The 27701-nt window shown below is 42.5% G+C and overlaps 1 protein-coding gene across 4 annotated transcripts; it reads right to left on the bottom strand.

Moving 5' to 3' along the window:
- Positions 1-1196: 1196 nt before the first annotated feature.
- On the bottom strand, positions 1197-27446 carry LOC120046511 (protein YIPF3-like). 4 transcript variants are annotated; one of them, XM_038991809.1, is made up of 10 exons: positions 11476-12742; positions 10905-11203; positions 9478-9687; positions 9211-9317; positions 9051-9096; positions 8823-8915; positions 6245-6376; positions 6015-6140; positions 4551-4674; positions 1197-2250 (listed from the first exon to the last, which is right to left on the bottom strand). In XM_038991809.1, exons 3-10 carry the CDS (start codon positions 9652-9654, stop codon positions 2111-2113), a joined length of 945 nt encoding a protein of 314 aa, XP_038847737.1. In that variant the 5' UTR covers positions 9655-9687; positions 10905-11203; positions 11476-12742; the 3' UTR covers positions 1197-2110. The 4 variants fall into 4 exon arrangements, with proteins under 4 accessions (XP_038847737.1, XP_038847738.1, XP_038847734.1 ...); XM_038991810.1 differs by lacking the exons at positions 10905-11203; positions 11476-12742 and adding an exon at positions 27071-27446; XM_038991806.1 differs by lacking the exons at positions 10905-11203; positions 11476-12742 and adding an exon at positions 13757-14040.
- Positions 27447-27701: the final 255 nt, after the last annotated feature.

The following is a 27701-nucleotide window of genomic DNA, read 5'->3' as shown; positions in this document are numbered from 1 at the left end:
AAATGTAGGCCTATCGGTGTTGTCTCCAGGTGTGGTCTCCGACATTAACTAGCTATTGGTCACAGGGGGTCAATCTGAACAGTGGGCTCTGAGTGCTTTGGCAGGGCCATGTCCCCACACTCACACTTCTGCTCTCCTTCTTGCTCCAGGCACTGTGCCAGCACTCCATGTTGGCCAAACGTTTTAGATGCGTATCAGAAGAACTTGCTCTTCTGATAGGCATCTAAATCATTCTTCATGAAGGCCACAATTTTGCCATCCACCATGCTCTCTTGTAGAGCTGCGAGTGAGAACTTCATGACTGAAAGATGCCACGTGTCCCTGAAGAACTGCTTAAGGGTCAGCTGGATGATAGAGAGGGTTGTTTCTCAGGCTGAACTGTAATCTTCTTGAAGGAGGCCATTTCTTTCCTGAAATGCCAGGGTCACCTGGTAAATACTGGTTGGTCCACATTGGTGTTTAGTAGCACCTGCAGATTGCACTCTGGGGCCTTCTTCTCTTGCTCCTTTCCTCTGGTGCATTCTTCTCTTGCTCATCTCCATGGTGAACCTGACATTTGACCTTTGCTTGTCTATACAGGTAACAATCTCTCCAAGAAATCAGTTCTTCATACACAATTCTCCACAGCTGATCAGCCACTATCTACGTGGCTCTCCCAGGAGAGACATATTGTCTACTCTACAGTAACCATTATACTATTCAAACTTGAAACTATCCATCCTCTGAAAACAATTGTTATAAAGTGAGTTATTGCAGGATTTCTTGATTTTGTCTTGAGTATGAACATAGACACAGCTAGTTGGGGGGGGGGAAGCAACTCTCACAGTCTCACGTCAGAATTAAAAGTTCATCCATGTTTCTCAAACGTCAGATTCCGAAGTGTTTAAGGTTAAGTTTAGGCATTAACTCCAAATGGTTAAGGTAAGGGTTAAGGATCGGTTTAAAACAAACATAACTTTCTATCACTGGATTTGAACTTACAACCTCTGGAATCGGAGGCAGATGCTTACGCCCATCTTCCATCCCCAACACCATACCAAAACATACTTTAAGGTAACAACGCTCGCTGTTACCCCTAGTGGCCGGTTTCCTCATCTCCTTGACGTCCTCAGACATGGCTGGACATCAAATATTGACTTGCATCACGGGTGACCTGGCTGTTTTTTCCCCCCAGGGTCAGTGTTAAAAGACGTGTCTTAGGTCGATAAAGTTTATTTCCATTGTATCTTTCTGTACAATAACCCTATAAATACATTTTCACATGTAAAATAAAAAAAGAGGTCACCTTGCATCCCACCCAAAAACAATGTTGTTAGGAAGTACAAATAATGCACAAAACAAATGATTGGATGAAACAAAAGGTGCTTAGAAGGAACAATATTCATAAGATAACGCACTATTACATATCTCATATGACATGTCAACTGCATTTCTCGTTATTTTTTCTGGTTAGGTTATTAAAACTACAGACAATGGATGTGCATTGTGTAAAACAAGAGATTAAACTCTAATTTACCCCATATCATACATGATAATAAATCCTTCGAAAAACAATAGAAGGCACCACACACTGCTTTAGAACCTTCCTCCCATTGAACGTCTAGAACGTTAAAACATCAATTGATGTTATCGCCATAACCCGTGTAACAAAGCCTACAAGAGGAGAGAAAGTGTCGAGTTGGAGATGAATTGGTCTTAACATGAGTACAAATGCAAACAGCTGGGAATCTTAGTGCACTCATGCTGCTTTAACAAATACAAGACCCCTATGAAAAGGTGGAGGCAATTTGCTATCGTTTGAAAAGAGTCACAGCACCAGCATGACATCTCACTCCATCATTTAGTTCTTTTGATTAAGTACAATATAAACATCCAGGGTAAGCATGTCATTTCCCATGGAGAATGAAAGTTGTAAGAGTTGTTGTGAACTGATGGCGATGCGTTTACTGAGACAATGTTCATGTTTAATGATGAAGGTCAAATGTCAACTATAACCAGCCACCATAATGGTCTTTGACCTTCACTTCAGTCTGTATTACCTACACAACACCACCACTGTGGAATTCAGGCTCATGAGCCTGTGGTATCATCTTTGATGTTGGACACACCATCACTGTGACTGTAGGATAACACCAAGGGTCTTCACTGTGGCATTCACAGCATTCATAGCAGCGGTGGCCACCACAGGCAAATCTCTAGCCACTCTCTGGATGGGGGGCATGTTGGGGCCTTCCAATGTGTCCAGGATACCTTCAGACAACATTGTTTTTAAACAAAATGTCAAATTCTTATTTATTTAATCATACAGAAATTCAAGACCCAGTTTAAGAATATACCTTTGAGGGTCTTTGAATAGAAGCAATTAAAATGTGTTTAAAATTGGACCAGGGGAGTCAACTCAATTACCCGAGTTCACGTTATTGGCTTTCGTTACTCTGAAAGACGCATGTCCACTGCAATGAAATACTTTTGTGGATGACCTCATTTTATTAGTCTCTCTCTCACACACACACACACACACACACACACACACACACACACACACACACACACACACACACACACACACACACACACACACACACACACACACACACACACACACAGACAGACAGACAGACAGTACCAATCAAACGTTTGGAAACACTTACTCATTCAAGGGTTTTTCTTTATTTTTACTATTTTCTACATTGTTGAATAATAGTGAAGACATCAAAACTATGGAATAATGTAGTAACTGTCGTTTCTCTTTGCTTATTTGAGCTGTTCTTGCCATAATATGGACTTGGTCTTTTAGGGCCATCTTCTGTATACCAACCCTACCTTGTCACAACACAACTGTCTCAAATGCATTAAGAAGGAAAGAAATTCCACAAATTAACAATGCACACCTGTTAATTGAAATGCATTTCAGGTGACTACCTCATGAAGATGGTTGAGAGAGTGCAAAGCTGTCATCAAGGCAAAGGGTGGCTAGTTTGAAGAATCTCAAATTCAAAATATATTTTGATTTGTTTAACACTTTTTTGGTTACTACATGATTCCATATGTTATTTCATAGTTTTAATGTCTTTACTATTATTCTACAATGTAGAAAATAGTAAAAAATAAAGAAAAACCCTTGAATGAGTAGGTGTGGCCAAACTTTTGACTGGTACTATATATATAGCGAGAGATCGCTCGATCCTGGGTCACATACAATATGCAAAACAACAAAACTAAAGTGTCCTAATTGCACACACTTTGGGGAGTACAGTTCCTTCAAAAAGTATTCACACCCCTTCACTTACTCAAAAAAATCACACCCATCTGCACACATTACCCCATACTGACAAAGTGAACATGTTTTTAGAAATGTTTGCAATTGACATAAGCATTCACACCCCTGAGTCAATACTTTGCAGCGATTACATCTGTGAGTCTTTCTGGGTAAGTCTCTAAGAGCTTTCCACACCTGGATTGTGCAACATTTGCCCATTATTATAAAAAAAGATTATTCAATCTCTGTCAAAACTGTAACTCGGCCACTCAGGAACATTCACTGTCTTCTTGGTAAGCAAATCCAGTGTAGATTTGGTCATTCCATTTATTTTTTTATCCTGAAAAACTCCCCAGTCCTTAACAATTACAAGCATTCCAATAACATGATGCAGCCCCCACTATGCGTGAAAATTTGGAGCGTGGTACTCAGTAATGTGTTGTATTGGATTTTCCCCAAACAGAATTTCTTTGCCACATTTTTTGCAGTATTACTTTAGTGCCTTGTTGCAAACAGGATTCATGTTTTGGAATATTTGTATTCTGTACAGGCTTCCTTCTTTTCACTCAGTCAATTAGGTTAGTATTGTAGAGTAACTACAATATTGTTGATCCATCCTCAGTTCTCTCTTATAACAGCCATTAAACTGTTTTTAAGTCACCATCCAAAGTGTAATTAGTAACTTCACCATGCTCAAAGGGATATTCATTGTCTGATTTTTTTTTTTTTTACCTATCTACCAATAGCTGCACTTCTTTGCAAGGCATTGGAAAACCTCTCTGGTCTTTGTGGTTGAATCTGGTTTTGAAATTCACTGCTTCGACTGAGGGACATTATCGATAATTGTATGTGTGGGTTACAGAGATGTGTGGGGTACAGAGGTAGTCAGAAAAAAAATCATCTTAAACACTATTTATTATTGCACACAGAGTGAGTCCATGCAACTTATTATGTGACTTGTTAAGCACATTTTTACTCCTGAACTTATTCCGGCTTGCCTTAACAATCGGGTTGAATACTTGACTCAAAACATTTCAGCTTTTCATTTTTAATGAATTTGTAAAAAATAAATAAAAAACATCCACTTTGTCATTATGGGGTATTGTGTGTAGGGAAGTGACACCTCTACGCCTGAACCCATTAAGAGTCTCAAAGTAGGAGCGCTGATCTAAGATCAGGTCCACTCTATATTCATTATGATTTAAAAAGTCAAAAATGATCTCAGGTCAGCACCCCTACTCTGAGACGCTTTATGAATACGGGCCCTGGTTTGCTTAGTGAGGAATCTTACCTTCAACAATCTTGTGATAAGCGAAGTGCAGGTAGAGCAGAAAGAGCATATGCAGAGCACCCAGTGTTCCACAGAGGATGAGGCGTGGGGTCTGTCCCACGGTCCGAGAGATGAGAGCAGCCACCTGAGAGAGAACGAGAGCGAGGGATAATGTGAGCAAGTGGGACAGACTGACTATTCCTGACATAGTGGGCACGTTCAAGCGGATACAGTTTTTGCAACGTTTGTTGCATTATGGGGATAAAAATTGCCCCGACTTGCACCTACATGTCGACTGCATGAAATGTACAAAAATCACGTGATCAAAAGTCATGAAGTTGACTGCAGTCTACTGCAAGTTTCTGCAGTTGCTCTTCGCCAACTTTATCCAACTTTATCCAGCCATCGCCTGCATTGTAGAAGGCTCTATTGTCAACCAGTCATTACGGTGTTTTTGTTTGACCCACGCAAACCTGACCAAAGACATGACTGAAAAGGGAACCAACTTTGCCACGATTCATGTAAGCCTATACAGTGGTTATACAGTGCCCTCAGACAGTATCACACCCCTTGACTCATTTTGTTGTATTACAGCCTGAATAGCCTGGATTTTTTTCCACTGGCCTCCAAATAATACAACAACCTAAACACAAGGCCAAATCTACACTGGAGTTGCTTACCAAGAAGGTGAATGTTCCTGAGTGGCCGAGTCACAGTTTTGCCTTAAATCTACTTAAAAATCTATGGCAAGACCTGAAAATGGTTGTTTAGTAATGATCAACAACAAATTTGACAGAGCGTGAATAATTTTGAAAATAATAATGGGCAAATGTTGCGCAATCCAGGTGTGGAAAGCTCTTAGAGACTTACCCTGAGACACAGCTGTAATTACTGCCAAAGGTGCTTCTAGGTATTGACTCATGGGTGTGAATACTTAGGTAAATTTGATATTTCTGTATTTCATTTTCAATAAATTTTAAACAAAATCTAAAACATGTTCTCACTTAAGTCTTTATGGGGTATTGTGTGTAGATGGGTGAGACAAAAATATATTTAATTCATTTTGAATTCAGGCTGTGTAACAGCAAAAAGTTTAATAAGTCAAGGGGTATGAATACTTTCTGAAGGCACTGTATACAAAATGAATGTGATATTTGAGGCTCTCTCCCACTAATTGATTGTATAACGTGCACACATGATTTCAGTTTGTGAGTGTGTAATATGGGGGTTGGAGACATGTTCATTTCAACATTATAAAGAAAAACTTTTCTAACCAATGGCAACACTGCCATGTTGATCTGAGCCTTGCTGTTGGAAAAACCACATTAGTGTCCGTCTTTCAGCTGTCGCGGTTGCACCTCCCCTGACTTCGCTCCTCGACTTTTGTCTAGTTGGTTGCTTTAGCCTGACCACTCAAACGTGCCCAGTGTGAACGTCAGCAAGTGTCTAAGTGTCAAGGGGCTCTTGGGACTTGTAGTAATTGACCTGCTTATTTACCATCCGCAGTGTGGAGAGCCCTCCTACGACCAGCCACAGGATGTAGAACAGGGAGTGGAAGTGGACGTTGTAGGTGACGAAGAGAACCACGCAGTGTCCGAAAAGACCATAACCCTGTTGGGGGCACATAGAACAGACAGTGAGATTTCACACTGCATTTATAACAGACTGATTACACAGGGATGCTGTGAGGGGAGTGATGGTCATTGTTCACTCACCAGCAGAGACAGCGTCTGGACCATGGTGATCTGAGCGTTGCACAGATATGCCAGGAAGTATATGAAGGAGGAAACTCCCAGCCAGTAACCGAAGCACGTCCCTATGGCTGTGCCCATCAGAGTACCCTCTCTCTGTCCAGGGAGGAAGAACAATGTATTAGGCCTAATCAAGGTCAGATAGACAACATACAGTGCCTTCAGAAACTATTCAAACCCCTTGACTTATTCCACATTTTGTTGTTACAGCCTTTATTCAAAATTGATTAAATATGTTTTTTTCTCACCCATCTACACACAATACCCCATAACGATCAAGTGAAAGCGCTTTTTTGGAAATTTGTGTAACTTCATTGAAAATGAAACAGAAATACATAATTTACATAAGTATTCACACCCATGAGTCAATACTTTGTAGAATCACCTTTGGCAGCGATTACAGCTGTGAGTCTTTCTGGGTAAGTCTCTAAGGGCTTTGCACACCTGGATTGTACAATATTTGCAATTTTTTTTCTAAATTCTTCAAGCTCTGTCAAGCTGGTTGTTGTTGATCGTTGCTAGACAGATGTTTTCTTTTTTTTAAAAGCCAATTTAAGTCAAAACTGTAACTAGACCACTCAGGCACATTCAATGTCCTCTTGGTAAGCAACTCCAGTGTATATTTGACCTTGTGTTTTAGGTTAATGTCCTGCTGAAATGTGAATTCATCTCCCAGTGTCGGGTGGAAAGGAGACTGAACCAGTTTTTCCTCTAGGAATTTGCCTGTGCTTAGCTCGATTCCGTTTCTTTTTTTATCCTGAACATCTACACAGTCCTTAACCATTACAAGCATGCCAGCAGCATATCACCCTGCATCCCACTGCTGGCTTGCTTCTGAAACTAAGCAGGGTTGGTCCTGGTCAGTCTCTGGATGGGAGACCAGATGCTGCTGGAAGTGGTGTTGGAGGGCCAGTAGGAGGCACTCTTTCCTCTGGTCTAAAAAATATCCCAGGGCAGTGATTGGGGATGCTGCCCTGTGTAGGGTGCCGTCTTTCGGATGGGATGTTAAACAGGTGTCCTGACTCTCTGAGGTCATTAAAGAGCCCATGGCACTTATCGTAAGAGTAGGGGCGTTAACCCCAGTGTCCTGGCTAAATTCCCAAGCTGTCCTTCATACCATCATGGTCACCTAATCATCCCCAGCTTACAATTGGCTCATTCATCCCCCTCCTCTCCCCTGTAACTATACCGCAGGTCGTTGCTGTAAATGAGAATGTGTTCTCAGTCAATTTACCTGGTAAAATAATGATATAAATAACATGATGCAGCCACCACTATGCTTGAAAATATGAAGAGTGGTACACAATGTTGTATTGGATTGGCCCCAAACATAACACTTTGTATTAAGGACAAAAAGTGAATTGTTTTGCAGTATTACTTTAGTGCCTTGTTGCAAACAGGATTCATGTTTTGGAATATTTGTATTCTGTACAGGCTTCCTTATTTTCACTCTGTCAATTAGGTTAGTATTGTGGAGTAACTACAATGCTGTTGATCTATCCTCAGTTATTTTATCAGTCATTAAACTCTGTTTTAAAGTCACCATTGGCCTCATTGTGAAATCCCTGAGAGGTTTCCTTCCTCTCTGGCAACTGGGTGTATTGCTACACCATCCAAAGTGTAATTCATAATTTCACCATGCTCAAAGGGACATTCAATGTCATCTTTTTTATTTTTACCCATCTGCCAACAGGTGCCCTTCTTTGCAAGGCATTACTGCTCGACTGAGGGAACATACAGATAATTTTACGTGTAGGGTACAGGGATGAGGTAGTCATTAACAAATCATTTTATTGTCTATAGTGAGTCCATGCAACTTATTATGTCACTTGTTAAGCACATTCTTACTCCTGAACCTATTTAGATTTGCCATAACAAAGGGGTTGAATACGTATTGACTCAAGACATTTCAGCTTTTCATTTGTAATAACTTAGTAAAAACAATATTCTATTTTTATGAAATGGGGTATTGTGTGTAGGCAGTGACACAACATTTTTATTGAACCAATTTTAAATTCAGGCTATAACACAACAAAATCTGGATTAAGTCAAGAAGTGTGAATATTTTCTGACGACACTTATCACAATTCGATGGAGATCTACGGACAGTTCCTTGGACTTAGTTCCTTCTCTGACATGCACTGTCAACTGTGGGACCTTATATAGACAGGTGTGTTTCTTTTCTAAATCCTGTCCAAACATTTGAATTGGCCACAGGTGGACTCCAATCAAGTTGTATCGACGTCTCAATGATGATCAAAGGAAATTGGATGCACCTGAGCTCAATTTGGAGTGTCATCGCAAATAAGTATTTAACCACATGAGTGCTATATGAGCAGTCATTTATATCTTTGAGCAGCAAAAGCTGAACAGATGGCTTTCGGTTTCATAATGTCAAAAGGGTTTTGAGTTGATGGCTACCCCCATTTCCAGTTTTAATTCATCTACCGTCGGTATCCCTGAGCTTCATAAGAAATGTTCATCTATACATACTGTATATTAACATGCATTTACAAAGCCGGTATAAGTTGAGCTCTCTTACAATAACTGTTCCTGATGTCTTCATTCCATGCAGGAGGATGGCCACCAGCGTGAACACCAGCATCATGGGCCCATAGAGCTCCCCAGCAATCTTCTATAGTTGGAAAATAGGAGCAGGGAAAACATTTCATATTTCCTTTTAATTGGCTAGGTAAGCGCCCGAAAGCCTCTAGATTTAAATCTCCTCTCGGCCTGTGAAAATAGTACGGGAAAAGAAAATGCCACTCACCTGTGGAAAATGTATCATGCGGATGGGTATCATTGATTCAATCAACCTCGGGTAGAACAGAGGAGGAAATGTCAGGAATCTTGTTTTAAAATGTGACTCCGCGAGACTATTTTACAAGTTACACGTTGTGATTACAAGCACATTCGTGACCGACTCTCACCTGTTCCTGACTTGCATAGGCTCTACATCAAAGTACGGCCGGAGAATATCTATGTTGGCATATAGGTTGAAAGCTTTGGAAGCCTGACGCTTTCCTGCTTGCCACACCTAAGAGGGGACGGGACGACTGCAACATTAACCAGACAAGGCTATTGAGATGTAACTTATAATATCGGGTTATGGCAAACGCCCATTTTCATGACAAAGGGAATGTTGTGTGTGACAGGTTGTTGCCCATCATAAGCATCACAAAGTACTCTCATCTCACCTCATCTGCCACCTGTCTCCTCAGCTGGCCCTTGATACCCTTCATGCCCAGAAACTCGCCATCTTCTCCAGTCTCCTCTTCAGTTGCTTCCGCCTCCTCTGCCACCTCTTCCTCCTCCTTCATGCGCTGGTGCATCTCCCCCATGTCCTCAAAGCTGGAGCCTGATGTGTCATCCATGTTCTCTATGTCAATCACTGCTGACCCAGTGCCCTGGTAAGACAGTTTATTAGATATAACTACTGTACATCCATGTATGTGAAATGATGTTTGACAAGCAAATTGTCAATGTTTCCTTTGACACAAGTCAGTCACCACGTGAGACGAATAAGGAAGAAACAAAAAGGCTCTTTCCAGTTTATGGTCAGCTAACTAGCTAACCCGGTTCATAGACTATAACTGTAGTATCTTCTGACCGGAGGTGGTTTGTTAAGAGCCCGGACATTTGAGCTAAACATTAACACGCATCGCTTGCCGTACGGCTTTGGAAACATATCAGCAAGAAATCATAAAAAAATATGTTTTAAAAAGGTTACATTACTACACGCCTTTATAGGGTTCCCACGCGGTCATGTTTCAGTGCACTACGTGTGCCAATTAGCTGTCTGTGCCTCTGAACACTGTGTGTAACGTTAAATGGAAGACTGATGCTAAAATACTGTCGGCTGAAACTGTTTAAAACCGGTTAAGTGTACAGTAAGTGTGTTTATGATTTGTGAAATGATTTTGCGAGAGGGATGTTTGTTTCTAGAACCGTACCACAATTAACCCTCCTGTTGTGTTCGTTTCATGTTAATTAATTCTGTGTCCCCTGTCCAAAATGACCGCCCCATTATAGCGGATTATAAATCCATAATAATACATATTATCACCTAATGTTGAGTTACATCTTTTTAATCAACTTAAGTTCTTGTGAACATTACAAGTTTTGAACTTCTATTTGCTATTTATGGCCTGTAGGCCTCATTGACCTGAGCTCAGAACTCATTAGTAAAAAAAAAATAAAAAAAAGAATGTATGATTTATTTTGACTATAATAAATACTCAGATGAAACATTGTGCTATTTATCACAGACTACTTTGCATCAAAGTTTAACAAGGACATTTGTTTTGAAACCATTTCAAATGTTTAAATAGTCACAAAATAACATCTGTTGTGTTCCTGGTCAAAACTGACCGGTATGATTTTATTAGTAAAGAAAGGACATAGGCCCAAAACTACACATGAAAACTTTACCATATTACAAAATGAATGTCTGAGCACATTAAAGAACAGTATTACTAACAATCAATGGTGGTTACATTTTGTGTGTTCTCATGTACATGTTGGCCAATACGTGGTGGTTGATGCATGTGCCTTGCAAATATATGCACTGCATTTATGGCACATAATGCTCGTTTTGACAACTCTTGTTGCACACAGATTGCACCTTTTCCTTCTGTCTCTGGCGGACGTAGATCTTGCTTCTGGCCCTTGTACAGCTCTCACCAATCCAGCAGAGGATGATGTTGGAGGAAGGTGTTGGCGCCTTTGAATGAGGGGTGCCACCATGGCTTTCCCCAACTCTTCTAGGAGTAGTTTCCTCTTGAAGAATTTCCCCTGCTTCCAGCCTGGATTCACTTCCATCCACACCACAAACGCGTTGTAGACCGACATGTCTAGGATGTTGAAGAACACCACCATCGGCCAAAGTGCCGTCATCCTCTTACAAGAGTATGGGCAAGTGACCTGCAAAAGCGCAACAATCAGTGAATAAAATAATGAGTACATACAAGTGATACTTCATGTCTTGCATAGTAACGTGAGAAATTGCATCAAAGCGTAATTTTAATTGATCACATCTAAAACATATTTACATATTCAAATGAATATAATTGACTCCATATTGTTCAAAGTCAATGAGCCTTTCACCAAACAACATGTCTTATTTTTAATGGTGTAGATAAAACAATCTGGTAATAGAAAAATAAAGTACATGAGAAAGATAAAAAGTAACATACCTTATCAAGGTTGTCAACTCCCCCTTTGTTCCTGTTGTAATCCAGGACAGCGTTGGACTTCCTGTCCTCCCTGGAACTCACAGCGGCATCCCTACGCAGAGTTGTCATCAGGAGCACATTCTTCTTTTTCTTCGGGCAGTAGGACACGAGTGTGTGTATCGGTGAAGGCAAACTTAGAGGGGAAAAAAAACAATCCCTGTCCTTGGTAGTGAGTGAGGCAAGAGGCAAATGAGGCTTGTTCCTTTGACCATCCCCACCATGGTCATTTTTGGGGGGAGCAGCTCCTGACCAAGAGCATATGAGGTGAAGAAATTGTCACGTTATGTTGTGCCCCTGGATACCTGCAGTCATTTCCAGGACCACCCGCTTCCCCTGGTTCCTTTCCGGAACACCGCCAGAAGGCTTCCCGGTGTGAACATGCATGTTCCATGTATAACTTGCCCAGGCATCACATGCTGCCCATATCTTTATTCCATATTTAGACGGTTTGCTTGGCATGTACTGTTTGAATGGGCAGCGTCCCCTAAAAGCGACCAGACACTCATCCACTGTGATGTCTGGACTTGGGTTATAGATGAGTGGCAGGCGCTCCACCCACTTGTGCCAAACCTCTCTGATAGGTGCCAGCTTGTCTTGTTGACGGCGGCCTGGTCTTGTATCACGGTTGTCGTAGCGAATCAAAAAATAATAATTGCCCGACCAGACTCTGCATCCCATAAACTGGTGGTATGTTCGTTTCTGGATCTGTACACACCAGCCAAAATCAAGAGATCCACGTATGCTTCGACGGCTGTCCGGTCTACCTCGTTCCAGTTGTCTTTGTAAACGCTTCTCCCCTCCAAGTTGGTCATGTTTATCACTATAGTTTTGATTGACTCTGTCAGGAACAGTTCGAAGCAGGATTTTGTCATCAACCTGGGATATGGCGTATCTCGTTGGCCCTAGGGTCATCCTGATAACAGCCGACAGCCAACCTCTCCTCTCAGGTGGGGATGCAGACCAGGACAAATTCCCATTCTTTGACCAGAATGTAACAACCTCAGCAGGGTCCTCTTCCTCATCACTGGATTGTTCCACATCAGTTGTCTCTTGGTCTGGATCATATTCTGTGTTGTCTTCAACTTCTGACATTTCCTCCTTTAACTTCTCTGTCAGTGTAACTTCACTGTCAGTTTCCTGGCCTCTCTCCTCCTCACCAGTGTCATGACCAAAGATATGATCAAGAGCCTCACATAGTGTATCGTTTGGTCATTGTGCTGCCACAGAATGAATTGTGAGCAAGGCCTCAAAAAAGCTTTATATACCAGAGCTGCAAGAAAAGTTTTATGTATTATTGAAACAATGTTGCGATTGTTTGTGAGAATGCCAACAGGTGTGGATCCTGTGGGGGAAATATTCTATTGGGGAAAGGTTCCTGTGGGGTTTGCCATGGAAGACAAGAAGGGGAGTGAGGTGTGTGTGCTCTCACACACATGTATGTGGGGGTCTGGTTGAGGAAGTGTGTCCATCTGATGAATGGGCATGTGCCTGAACTCAATTTTATACACTAATTGTAGTCTCACCCATTCATTTCTAATGACCGGTCATTTTTGACCAGGAACACCACAGGTGTACAAAAGTTAAATAAAACACCCAACATTTTATTAAAATCATCTAAATGTATTTTGTGTGTTCAGATGCCCTATGTGGACAAAGTCATGGAACCGTATGACAATCAGATTAAATGAACTAAATGAGCGGCAGGTAGCCTAGTGGTTAGGGCGTTGGGCCAGTAACCTAAAGTTTGCTGGATCTAATTCCCGATCTAGCAGGTATCCCTGATCTAGCAGGTAAAAATCTGTCGTTCTGCCCCTGAACAAGGCAGTTAACCCACTGTTCCTAGGCCGTCATTGTAAATAAGAATTTGTTCTTAACTGACTTGTCTAGTTAAACAAAAATAATAAAACATTTTTTCAGAGTACTTGTAAATCGGTCCAATTCGACTGTAACACAACAGGAGGGTTAAGAATTATTCACGTTTAGATGAGCCAATTCGCCTTAAACAGAACATGTAGCTATGGTCCTTTGACTAAGGAGTAACGTTAGGTTCATTTAGCTAGTCCATTATTGGGCTAGTTTACTAACTACCACAACATTGTGGGACAAGTGCCCATATACAGTAGGATGATATGTACTGCAACACTAAAGTCCGATGTACAGTGATGTTATCAAATAAGTCGATACATATTAAGCATTTTCTTGGATAGCTATAGCTAACTTCTAGCTAGTATGGTAGCGTTACCTGGATAATGTTGTCATCAAAACCGCCCCATGGTTCCGTGTTTTTGTTTCCATCAGACGAAGCCATCTTTTAGAGCAAGAGAACGTGTTCTTGATTTCTTGTAAAAAAATTAAACTGCACTTTCAATCTCACATACAACCAACGAATGGTTAATTATAGCATCAGAGGTGCTTTAAAGATAAACGTTTGTTCCCAAAAGCATTAAGCTGCCTGGTAATATTCCACGCACAACAACACGTCGTGCGTACGACGTGGACACTTCTCCTTTGTGTGAATTTCCGGCAGACTAGATGATTTTTGGCGTATTGCTGCCATTCTCAGCCCGGAGTATGCATTACACATTGTGACAAAACAAAAGAAGGGAACGGAAAAATACAAATTGCATCTTCCATAACCCTGCAACTCTAACACCAACACACGCCCCTTATTCCACTACTTCGCCAAGAAACCAACCTTGCTAAAACACAAACTATTCAGGTCACTCAGTCCTGGCCTACTACTTACTGGTATCCTCTCATGATACCTTAGCCCACCATCCTCTACTTCCCTCACCGCCTCAGCAAATGACAATCTGCACTGCTCGAACCTGGGCAACCTCAACCTCTCAATCGCACAGGACATTTCTGATCCCCAGCAACATTGGCTCCCCCACAATTGAAACTCACTAATTTTTCTTCAAACTACACACTGCTGCTACATGACCATAACCTTGGCACCTGAAACATCAAACGGATTCGGAACAAACGCTATCACGGGATAGCTCATATATCCTAGCATGACTTTCAGGCAAACACTCAATATCAAAACTCAAAAGGATAGACAGGGTCTCCTCAGTCTCGTGCTCACCACCAGGTCTGCTTTTCACCAAACAGCATGCATCACAGACACCAGGGATCCTCAACTTCAGTTGATCCATCTTCACACTCAAAGCCACCCCCCAAAATCACTCCTTTCAGCGGTGTTCTGGTCTGAAGAGAAAAGCAAGACAGCTCTTGTCCTGTGGCGTGTGAAGCAGAGCGCCCGCTCCTTCTGGGTGGAAGACGCACAGAAAATCTACTTTGACAGAGTTAACACCCACCTTCTCCACCCAGCCCGATACCACAAATTAAAAAAAATATATCTAAATTTGAACTCATCAGACCAAAGGACAGATTTCCCCCGGTCTAATGTCCATTGCTCGTGTTTCTTGGCCCAAGCAAGTATCTTCTTCTTATTGGTGTCCTTTAGTAGTTTTTTTGCTGTTGCAGCAATTCGACCATGGAGGTCTGACTCATGCAATTTCCTCTGAACAGTTGATGCTGATGTGTCTGTTACTTGAACTCTGCGATGCATTTGTGTCTTTGGCATCATTAAAAGTGAAGACTACTATTTTATCAAATCAATTCTCTGTAATTATTATTAATTGATTAAACTAATCATGTAAATGTAATTAACTAGGAAGTCGGGGCACCACGGAAAATCTTCAGATTACAAAGTTATAATTTTCCGAATATAACTCTTCAGATATTTTAATATGATAAATTAGTCTAATATTAATGAATTATTCTTTACCTCACGTCAGTCTCATTCCAAATGTCGTAAATTGTTGGTTATCTGCACGAACCCAGCATTTACTGTAAATCATCCATACACCAATTGGCCTAATCATTTATTTACTAACTAACTAAATAATCACAGAAATGCCTAAACAAACAAACAAACAGTAGATATTGGTTACTAACAAATGATAGGGAAGATTTCCTAGTGGGCTAAGCCGATATGCGGCTTGGTGGACAAAGGGGGCGTGGACTGAGAGAGCGGGAAAGACAATGGATCACTACACACAGTGGATAATTATATTAATTGAAATTCTAATCCTTTGCAGATGAACGCTCGCTCATTTGGGAATAATTGCAATCAATATATTTACGCCAATATGTCGTTGTCTTCTCTGTTGGAATCGTCAGTCCGTCTGCTGGAGAGTCAGTTCATCAGAGTCTCTGGCTACTCATGGTGGCGGCTCCTGATAGTGTCTGTTGTAATGGATACGTCAGGCGTCTGTTGGGGTTCATTCCTTGGTCCTTGTCAATCATTGGCTCATTTGTGAAATTAGCATTCAGACATATCTTCAAGTAAATCAATCAAAAACCTTTATTAATGCAATTGCAGACAGAAGTTGACAACAGGAACATAGCAGTAGCTTCTCTGAATTTATTAGCATTGTCTACTGTCACACAAGATCAAAATGTCTAAACCAGACAGTGGTTACTTCTCTTGATCCAGTTTCGGTCTGACTCAGACCTAGACAGTTTACACATTCTCCAAAATATGGATATTGTTCAGTTCTCAAATTCTGTGATGTAATAGAAGTTCCTTTGTTCTACTGTGAAACTCTCTCCATACTGCATGGCCAGGGAAGGAGAGTCTCCGCCAGGAATGCATGACCTGAGAGAACAACCTGGGTGTAGGAGAGAGTGAGAGAGGGGGAAGCCACGATCTATACCCAGAAAGGGCCACGTCATGACACATTTATTTGGGCTGCAATCTGAGGTGCAGTTAATTCTAATGAACTTATTCTCTGCAGCAGAGGTAACTCTGGGTCTTCCTTTCCTGTGGCGGTCCTCATGAGAGCCAGTTTCATCATAGCGCTTGATGGTTTTTGCAACTGACCTTGAAGAAACTTTCAAAGTTCTTAAAGTAATGACAGACTGTCGTTTCTTTTTGCTTATTTGAGCTGTTCTTGCCATAATATGGACTTGGTATTTTACCAAATAGCGCTATCTTCTGTATACCCACCGTACCTTGTCACAACTGATTGGCTCAAACACATTAAGAAGGAAAGAAATTCCACAAATTAACTTTTAACAAGGCACACCTGTTCATTGAAATGCATTCCAGGTGACTACCTCACCTGCCATGAGTGTGCAAAGCTGTCAAGGCAAACTGTGGCTAGTTTGAAGAATCTCAAATATATAAAATATATTTTTATTTAACACTTTTTTTGGTTACTATATGATTCCATATGTGTTCTTTCGTAGTTTTGATGTCTTCACTACTATTCTACAATGTAAAAATAAAGAAAAACCCTGGAATGAGTAGGTGTGTCCAAAACTGGTACTCTATGATCAAAAGTATGTAGACCCCTGTCAAACATCTCATTCCAAAATAATGAGCATTAGTATGGAGTTGGTCCCCCCCTTTGCTGCTATAACAGCTTCCACTCTTCTGGGAAGGCTTTCCACTAGATGTTTTAACAATTCTGCAGGGACTTGCTTCCATTCAGCCACGAGTATTAGTGAGGTCGGGCACTGATATAGGGCGATTAGGCCTGGCTCGCGGTCGGCGTTCGAATTCATCCCAAAGGTTTGATGGGGTTGAGGTCAGGGCTCTGTGCAGTTTATTCAATTTCTTCCACACTGATCTCAACAAACCTTATACACTGCTCAAAAAAATAAAGGGAACACTTAAACAACACAATGTAACTCCAAGTCAATCACACTTCTGTGAAATCAAACTGTCCACTTAGGAAGCAACACTGATTGACAATAAATTTCACATGCTGTTGTGCAAATGGAATAGACAAAAGGTGGAAATTATAGGCAATTAGCAAGACACCCACAATAAAAGAGTGATTCTGCAGGTGGTGACCACACACCACTTCTCAGTTCCTATGCTTCCTGGCTGATGTTTTGGTCACTTTTGAATGCTGGCGGTGCTCTCACTCTAGTGGTAGCATGAGACGGAGTCTACAACCCACACAAGTGGCTCAGGTAGTGCAGCTCATCCAGGATGGCACATCAATGCGAGCTGTGGCAAGAAGGTTTGCTGTGTCTGTCAGCGTAGTGTCCAGAGCATGGAGGCGCTACCAGGAGACAGGCCAGTACATCAGGAGACGTGGAGGAGGCCGTAGGAGGGCAACAACCCAGCAGCAGGACCGCTACCTCCGCCTTTGTGCAAGGAGTAGCACTGCCAGAGCCCTGCAAAATGACCTCCAGCAGGCCACAAATGTGCATGTGTCTGCTCAAACGGCCAGAAACAGACTCCATGAGGGTGGTATGAGGGCCCGACGTCCACAGGTGGGGGTTGTGCTTACAGCCCAACACCGTGCAGGACGTTTGGCATTTGCCAGAGAACACCAAGATTGGCAAATTTGCCACTGGCGCCCTGTGCTCTTCACAGATGAAAGCAGGTTCACACTGAGCACATGAGCACATGTGACAGACGTGACAGAGTCTGGAGACGCCGTGGAGAACGTTCTGCTGCCTGCAACATCCTCCAGCATGACCGGTTTGGCGGTGGGTCAGTCATGATGTGGGGTGGCATTTCTTTGTGGGGCCGCACAGCCCTCCATGTGCTCGCCAGAGGTAGCCTGACTGCCATTAGGTACCGAGATGAGATCCTCAGAGCCCTTGTGAGACCATATGCTGACACATGCACATTTGTGGCCTGCTGGAGGTCATTTTGCAGGGTAATTGCCTATAATTTTGTAGATAATTGCCTATAATATCCACCTTTTGTCTATTCCATTTGCACAACAGCATGTGAAATGTATTGTCAATCAGTGTTGCTTCCTAAGTGGACAGTTTGATTTCACAGAAGTGTGATTGACTTGGAGTTACATTGTGTTGTTTAAGTGTTCCCTTTATTTTTTTGAGCAGTGTATATATATTTTTTTTTTACTACCCCTTTTTCTCCACAATTTTGTGAAATACAATTGGTAGTTAGTCTTTTCTCATCGCTGCAACTCCCCTACAGACTCGGGAGAGGCGAAGGTCGAGAGACATGCGTCCTCCAAAACACAACCCTGCCAAGCCACACTGCTTCTTGACACACTGCTCGCTTAACCCAGAAGCACCAATGTGTCGGAGGAAACACCGTCCAGCTGGCGACAAAAGTCAGCTTGCGGGCGCCTGGTCCGCCACAAGGAGTCGCTAAAGTGTGATGAGTCAAGGAAATCCCGGGCGGCCAAACCCTCCCCTAACCCGGAACAACGCTGGGCCAACTGTGTGCCGCCTCATGGGTCTCCTGGTCACGACCAGCTGTGACACAGCTTGAGATTGAACCCGGGGCCGTAGTGACGCAATACAGTGCTCAAGCACTGCAATACAGTGCCTTAGACCACTGCGCCACTCGGGAGGCTCTGACAAACCATTTCTGTATGGACCTTGCTTTGTGCACAGGGGCATTGTCATGCTGAAACAGCAAAGGGCCTTTCCCAAACTGTTGTCGCAAAGTCGGAAGCACAGAATCGTCTAGAATGTCATTGTATGCTGTAGCATTAAGATTTCCCTTCACTGGAACTAAGGGGCCTAGCCCGAACCATGAAAAACAGCCCCAGACCATTATTCCTCATCCACCAAACTTTACAGTTGGCACTACGCATTCGGGCAAGTAGGACTGCCAGATGGTGAAGCGTGATTCATCACTCCAGAAAATGTGTTTCCATTCCATACCATTTTTACTAGCTTCTTGCTTCAGCACTTGGCTATCCCATTCTGTGAGCTTGTGTGGCCTACCACTTTGCGGCTGAGCCGTTGTTGCTCCTAGACGTTGCCACTTCACAATAACAGCACTTACAGTTGACTTGGGCAGCTCTAGCACAGCAGAAATTTGACGAACTGACTTGTTGGAAAGGTAGCATCCTATGACGGTACCACGTTGAAAGTCACTGAGCTCTTCAGTAAGGCCATTCTACAGCCAATGTTTGTCTATGAAGATTACAAGGCTGTGTGCCTGATTTTATACACCTGTCAGCTGTGACTGAAATAGCTGAATCCACTCATTTGTAGGGGTGTCCACATACTTTTGTATATATAGTGCATCTTGCTGCGCTTTGTAAAAGCAGATCAAAAATGCTTCTTATTATAGTTTCTGCTTTGCATCAGACTAATTTTGTGCTTCAGATGAAAATTCCCGAATTGCATTATAATCAGCAGACAGCACTCTGACTGTGTAGCTACATTTCCCCGGTACTTTTCTCTGGTAAACTGCAAGATTAACTTAGAGAAAAACATTAGGAAATGTAGCTTGCTGCATTCTTTCTATGGTAATCATTACAAATATGATGGTCATGCATCATTTTTTGCAAAAAAGTCCTTGCTTTTTAATTGTAAGCTCATTTACTTGTGTGGCTGCTAGCCAAATAGCATAGCACTTCTGTTGCCAGCCAGACCTGCAGCCACTGGTGTTTGAGCCAGCACCCCAACCCACACTGCAGCTAATGTCTCGTCTAGACCAGATTTAATTGGATTTAATTCCAGTGCTGGTCCCTAGACTACCTTCTGCCCTTGCAGACCTGCTTGGCTTGGACCTGATGCCCAAGCTGACTCGCTAGCTAGTGTCTCAGTCGGGGTCCAATCGAGCACCTGATCCTTCACGGTCTTTCCTGGACCTAGCAGCAGCAGATACTGTGAGCAGGTCGTCCCTCACTGCCCGCTCCATCCATGCCACTGAAAGGGTGGAGACATGGGGAGGCAGGGCTTACAAGCACCAGACATCACGGGCGGCGAAGATGACACAAGGCTGTGCCGCCGCACAAGGATTTTCTTGACATTTAAAAATGTACTTCATACATTTTGGGGTGGCTTTGTAGAAAATCCCCTCTCTTAGCCTCCATTCAAAGACACAAGCTCTGAGACACTTTACACAAGCAGAGGTACTGGGAGGATGGACTTTCCATTTTTTACAGAGCTCTGCACCCCCAACTTTCACACCTTTGCTCCTGGAACCAATGACCGTATATATGAATGGACAAAGCCATTGATCACGTGACATGATTAATTCCTATGTGAAGACTCAATGAAGTCGGTTAAGATGGCGTGTCATGGAGACATAACATGCATAGTTTGAGCTACTGCAGGAAGTGATGTTGCAGGCTAGCTCAGTGCTGCCACCTCTCATTGATTAATGAGAGGGGCAGCACCTCCCGGCCGGCTCGGCCCTCCCTTCCTGCTCTGAGTGACTAAGAACAGAGCTACGGGCAGCTGAGCGAAATTTTAGGAAAACTAAACTCCTGGAGGACCTATCATCCTTTCACTCCCTCCTCTCTACCTTCTCTTCCTCTGTGTCCACTGCTAAAGCTACCACTATACATTTCAAGCTTATGCCTCTAACACTAGGAAACTCTCTTCCACCTTCTCCTCCGTCCTTATTCCTCCACCCCCCCCCCCCCCCTCTCTGTGGACGAGTTTGTCAACCACTTTGAAAAGAAGGTTGACGAAATCTGCTATTCATTCAATCAGCATATTGAGTCCACTGGTTTCACTCACACAGAACTCCCCTATGCCTTGACCTCTTTCTCCCCTCTCTCTCCAGATGAAATCCTGCGACTAGTGCGGTCTGGCCGCCCGACAACATGCCTGCTCAACCCCATCCCCTCCTCCCTTCTCCAGACCATCTCTGGAGACCTTCTCTGTCCTGGCACCCCAATGGTGGAACCAGCTTCCCCCTGAAGTTAGACAGTAGCGTCCCTGCTCATCTTCCCGAAAACATCTGAAACCCTAACTCTTCAAATAGTTTCTTAAATAATCTTCCTCACATCGACCCCCCCCCCCCCCCCCAAAATAATCAAAGAATATTAATTAACCTGAACCAGCACTTGCACTTGATTCCCCCCCCCACTCCCCCTCCATTTCTAGCTCTGACTCGACTGATAGCTACTTTATTGAGGGAAAATGTACTTTCTATTCCTGTGATATGTGGTTGTCCCACCTAGCTATCTTAAGATGAATGCACTAACTGTAAGTCGCTCTGGATAAGAGCATCAGCTAAATGACAAAAATGTAAATGTAAAAGGCAGACTGCAGGCTGCCATTAGCAACTAAATTCTCCTTAACTTCTTCTGTGCCATTTTTTTTTTAAATGATCGGTTTAAGGACATACAATGAGTGTACAAAAAATTAAGAACACCTGTTCTTTCCATGACAGACTGACCAGGTGAATCCAGGTGAAATCTATGATCCCTTATTGATGTCACTTTTAAAATCCACTTCAATCAGTGTAGATTAAGGGGAGGATACAGGTTAAAGAAGGATTTTTAAGCCTTGAGACATGGATTGTGTATATCAGAGGGTGAATGGGCAAGACAAAAGATGTAAGTGCCTTTGAACTGGGTATGGTAGTAGGTGTTTGTCTCAAGAACTCCAACACTGCTGGGTTAACGCTTAACAGTTTCCTTGTATGTATCAAGAATGGTCCACCACCCAAAGGAAATCCAGCCAACTTGACACAATTGTGGGAAGGATTGGAGTGTACATGGGCCAGCATCCCTGTTGAACACGTTCAATACTTTGAAGAGTCCATGCCCCGATGAATTGAGGCTGTTCTGAGGGCAAACGGGAGGAGTGCAATTCAATATTAGGAAGGTGCTCCTAATGTTTGGTATACTCAGTGTACATCTGGTGTATTAGAAACAATTATTAGTACCATGATTGTCTTTAAAACCATTTTTTTTTATATACACGAAGATTGACCAAGATTGCCATTTTTCCATTCACTTCAGTGGCTTCAATGAGAGGGGGCAGTCGTTCTCCCCTGCCTGGAACATTCTGTTGCTATGGGCAACTCTGCTGATTAAGTCAGCTGACAGATGTCAGTTAAACAGGCCTGGTCCTAAAGCACACTGTTCCCTTGTTTTTTATCACATTCCAACGATAAAACTGGGGGGGGGGGGGGGGCAAAAATGCTATTTCAGAATGTGGGGGGGACAAATTGATCCGACGGATGGCAGCCCTCATGGCCAAATTATTTTTTACACGCTAGCCTAGCAACAGTAGCTTAGCATACTACTGCTAGCTGTTATTGTGTATATACTGGTCTATTGTATGCTATGCTAGCCCTCCTGTGTAATATGCTACCATTACTGCTATGTAGCATGTTAGCCCACTAGCCCTAGCTATTACACCTATTGCTCATACTATACTGTATACTATAGTCTTAGTGTGCCCTGACCATACTGTGCATATATACGGTTTGATCGTGTGTTGTTTTAGGCTATACATTGGTAGCTAATAGCAGTAGCATATGTGCCATTTCCTGCTGTTTCCTGTTTACATATGTAGCTATTTATGCCATATCACAATACTATTTACTATACAGTTATTATTCATTCTAGTGCTACCGTTATGCATAGCCATAACAGACTGTGCATGTGTAATACATGCACTCTATTTCTGTTCTCTATACAGAACAGAGAACCACTTCCACGACTAGTATATCCTCCTTATTTGCTGTGTGTCTGTTTGGTGTGTGGCAATAAAGTGTGAATTGTATCTCTGTCTCCTGCTGGTCATTATCAGTTCTCTTACTGGGACTCTAGGACAATTGTAGCCTATCAAAAATCTAAACTGGCAGTTCTTTCGAGACCACCACCCATTTGTGGAGCTCTTTCTCAGGCTGTACTTGACCAACATTAGAACGGGAAACTACGTGTAATAGGGTATGGGTCCAGAACTCTAACTCCAGCAGAGAAAAACGACCACCATTCTGGCAAACTTGAGTCTTTAGCGCTGAAGTAGGCGATCTGTGACAAGTTTAGTAACCACCTACCTACCTTTACAGACTACTAACCATTGACCTATGTTCTGAGCACAACAAAACTCAATGCAGTAGGTCACTGCTGGGTCGGGGAGTTGGCTGACTTCCACTTCGACTTTAAGTACAGATCTGGGAAGAAAAATGCAGACGCTGACATGCTGTGACATTGTCCTGTCAATCTCCACAGCCACGTGGGTGAATACACGAAAGCTATGCTACCAGAAGTCGGCTCAAATCAAATATTAGTTGTCACATGATTACTTACAACAATGCAGAATACTTTTTTTTGTTATAATATAAAGGCCTGGACTATTTTAATTTGAGAATATCTTATACAACGGGTTAAAGTTCTGTGTAGTAACCCCAGGTGTAAAACAGTAAATAATCAAATCAAAGTTTATTTGTCACGTGCGCCGAATACAACAAGTGTAGACCTTACAGTGAAATGCTTACTTAACCAATAGTGCAAAAAAGGTGTTAGGTGAACAATAGGTAAGTAAAGAAATAAAACAACAGTAAAAAGACAGGCTATATACAGTAGCGAGGCTATGAAAGTAGCGAAGCTACACACAGACACCGGTTAGTCAGGCTGATTGAGGTAGTATGTACATGTAGATATGGTTAAAGTGACTATGCATATATGATGAACAGAGAGTAGCAGTAGCGTAAAAGAGGGGTTGGCGGGTGGTGAGTGGCGGGACACAATGCAGATAGCCAGGTTAGCCAATGTGAGGGAGCACTGGTTGGTCGGCCCAATTGAGGTAGTATGTACATGAATGTATAGTTAGTGACTATGCATATATGATAAACAGAGAGTAGCAGCAGCGTAAAAAGAGGGGTTGGGGGGGGTTGGGGGGGCACACAATGCAAATAGTCCGGGTAGCCATTTGATTACCTGTTCAGGAGTCTTATGGCTTGGGGGTAAAAAACTGAGAAGCCTTTTTGTCCTAGACTTGGCACTCCGGTACCGCTTGCCATGCGGTAGTAGAGGGGTGGCTGGGGTCTTTGACAATTTTTAGGGCCTTCCTCTGACACTGCCTGGTGTAGAGGTCCTGGATGGCAGGCAGCTTAGCCCCAGTGATGTACTGGGCCGTACGCACTACCCTCTGTAGTGCCTTGCGGTCAGAGGCCGAGCAATTGCCGTACCAGGCAGTGATGCAACCAGTCAGGACGCTCTCGATGTTGCAGCTGTAGAACCTTTTGAGGATCTCAGGACCCATGCCAAATATTTTTAGTTTCCTGGCTACTTCTCAAAGTATTCAATTGTCAAGAGGATTAAAACAAGGCTGTTTATTATCGGCATATCTATTTATGATGGACAGCATCTCTAAGCCTGAGCGAGATCTTAGAATCGTCCAGCAGCAACAAGGACACGGAAGGAAAGGAGAGTGAAGAGGAGAAGGAGGTGCTAAGGGTGGTCACGTCACCATGGTGTCCTACCTCGTCAACAACCCCAACAACATACTGTCGGTCCCCGCACCAGACCTACAGTATCTCAGCTCACACACCCACTCCCATGACATCTCTCAGGTAGGGACCGCTGGATTACTAACATACAACTACTCTACTTCTACAAACATGTTTGTTTATTTGTCTGGATGGAGTTGTATTGACATTAAGTTGATACCAAATATACTTTTGTAATATCTCCTTACATCTTACCGAACCCAAACAGGCTCCAAGAGTTCCATTCCTAGCCCTGGCCATGGTGGAGCGAGACTCCAACATCACAACACTTCTACCCATCATCACAAAAAGGTCAGTCCAACAGTAAATATAGGTCCAACTTTGATAATTCCCAGACCAAGACGACAACTAGACATCAGTTGATTGCACAAGGCATCAAAGCGTTATAATGATTACTGTAATTTGGGATGCTAAAACCTTGTAGCTAACTAGTTGTATTGTCCTGTGTGGCTGTCTCCGGAAGCTCCAAGCAGAGGCTGAGTCCCCTACAGCATAGCCGCATCACTGCAGACGGTCTAGACAGCCCCTGCCACCTGTACCAGCTCCTGGAGTGCATTATGGAAGAGGCGGAGGGCAAGCTGAATGAGCTGGGCCTATGTGAAGGTCTTACATGTGTTGACTAATACTGCTTTTTTAAATAACTTTGCATGGGTGAGCTGGATAGATGACACACACCACTTCCTCAAGCTGAACTGGAAGAGGTAGCTGCAGCTACAGTATGGTCCATTTTGTGTCTTCAACAGTTTCCAACACTGACAGGAAAAGACATGCACTGCTGTGAAGGATCCTGCCTGACACAAATACTTCAAATGGCACAATTACATAAGAGGCTGTCTGTTTGACAGGTGTTTATCGAAAGGAAACCACAAGAACACTATCCCTCACAAGATAGACTAAAAACAGTGAGTAAAGTGATTGTTTGATTGAAACGGTTTTATCATAAACTAATAATTAATTACATGTTGACTACATACAGTATTTTATGTTACCCTTTCCTGATATGATTTAATAAATGCTGACTGCTGTCTCTAGGTTAGTCTCGTCTGGCACAAACACTTAGACCGAGTGGCACTGCGGTCTAAGGCACTGCATCTCAGTGCTAGAGGCGTCACTACAGACCCCGGTTTGATTCCAGGCTGTATCACAACCGGCCGTGATTGGGAGTCTCATAGTTCGGCGCACAATTGGCCCAGCGTCGTCCGGGTTAGGGTTTGGCCGGGGTAGGCGGTCATTGTACTTCGAATTTGTTCTTAATTGACTTGCCTAGATAAATAAACGTAACAAAAAAAGCTGTCATCAAGGCAAAGGGTGGCTACTTTGAGGAATCTAAAATATAAGATACAGTTTGATGTGTTTAACACTTTTTTGGTTACATGATTCCATATGTGTTATTTCATAGTTTTGATGTCTTCACTATTATTCTACAATGTAGAAAATAGTAAAAATAGAGAAAAACCCTTGAATGAGTCGTTGTGTCCAAACTTTTGACTGGTACTGTATATCTTTGCCTTGACAATTTTATGACATTCCCCCTTTTTATATTACTATTGAAATAAAATATACGTTCAAAAAACATGACAAATTGTGAGAATTATTTAAAAATTAGAAATGCAGGACTTATTTTGGCATGACTAATCAACACTTATTTTGAAATCGGAAAAGAACAGAATTTGATTTTTTCATTAAAATAAGGCACTATAGAGCACCACAGTGGAGGTGTCATGATAATACCCATAAAACGTAGCTGTCAAACAGGGAAATGGTTCCATTCTTTTTCCACCATTCATTTGTCCCACAGAGGATTTTATAAATGCTTAAAATAAGGGCTGTGTTTCGTGTAGGCTGTCGTGACTTTACTTTCATTAATCTGATGATTAAAATTAATCATGTAACAATTAACTCATTAGGAATTGGGGCACCACGAGCGGTTCTTTAGAGTTAACATCTCCCGAATTAAACTCTAAAAGGTCTTTACCTATCACATCCATAAACAGTCAACATAATCATAACCTCAAATTATATCATCATTCTGAACAGTCGTAACCTCCTGCATCTGCAAAAAAAACAGCCTTACTTATGATTCAGTCCTACACAAATTGGTTTAATTATTTGTTTACTAGTTAGCTAAATGGTAACACGGGATAAACATACACACTTAATACAATAGAAACAGGTCCCTAGCGGACTGACACAATATGGCGGCTTGTTACAAAGAGATGGAGAGAGAGACAGACACTTAACGTTGGTACATTTTAGACACTACTCTCACAGTAATCATATACTTTACACACAAACCACAGCCTATTTGGAGTAAGGAATCATGAATGTATTTACCTGTAAATGTCTTGGTTCTTCGCGTATTTCTGTCGGAGCCAGGCCTTCTTGGAGAGGGTATTGGGCCTTTTCACGGCACGCTTGTAAGGCTTTGATTGTCCAAAAGGGGTCCCCACCACCTTGTTATTCTTCCATTCGCTCTGGAAGATGATTCTTTGAAGATTGACACGCCTGGCTAGCCTATGATTCCCAGTGGGGTGATGAGTAGTAAAATATGATGGTTTGAAGAGAGTAGTAGAATGCTCCCACTTAATTTAGCTTTTCTAGATACTTTACTTAGGACATCTAATCAGCCATACCAGTGATTGTCTGGGAGATGACGTTATCGTCTCTACCTCGTGTTGAGATTGAATTCGAACCACTTGGACGTGAGCTGCAGCTACACATCTCTCTGGTCTGAAATTAATTCTTAACCCATGGTTTTATACAGTTTGTTCAAAAGGGGGCGGTTCGTGAGGCTGACACGCTCTCTGACCTCACTCAAGTGGGTGGTGACTACTTGTACAAAGTTATAGAAACAATTTCCTCTTATAGTTTCTAAGATCACATCACTTTCTTATTGCCCCTACCCTGACTGACAGTCCCCTCACCCTATCACCCTCCCCTGTCCAATCCCCCTCCAACAGAGACA

The sequence above is a fragment of the Salvelinus namaycush genome, chromosome 4, assembly GCF_016432855.1.
Source record: "Salvelinus namaycush isolate Seneca chromosome 4, SaNama_1.0, whole genome shotgun sequence".
Classification (NCBI taxonomy): domain Eukaryota; kingdom Metazoa; phylum Chordata; class Actinopteri; order Salmoniformes; family Salmonidae; genus Salvelinus; species Salvelinus namaycush.
The sequence above is the reverse complement of the archived record's forward strand: the minus strand, read 5'-3'. Positions and strand labels throughout refer to the sequence as shown.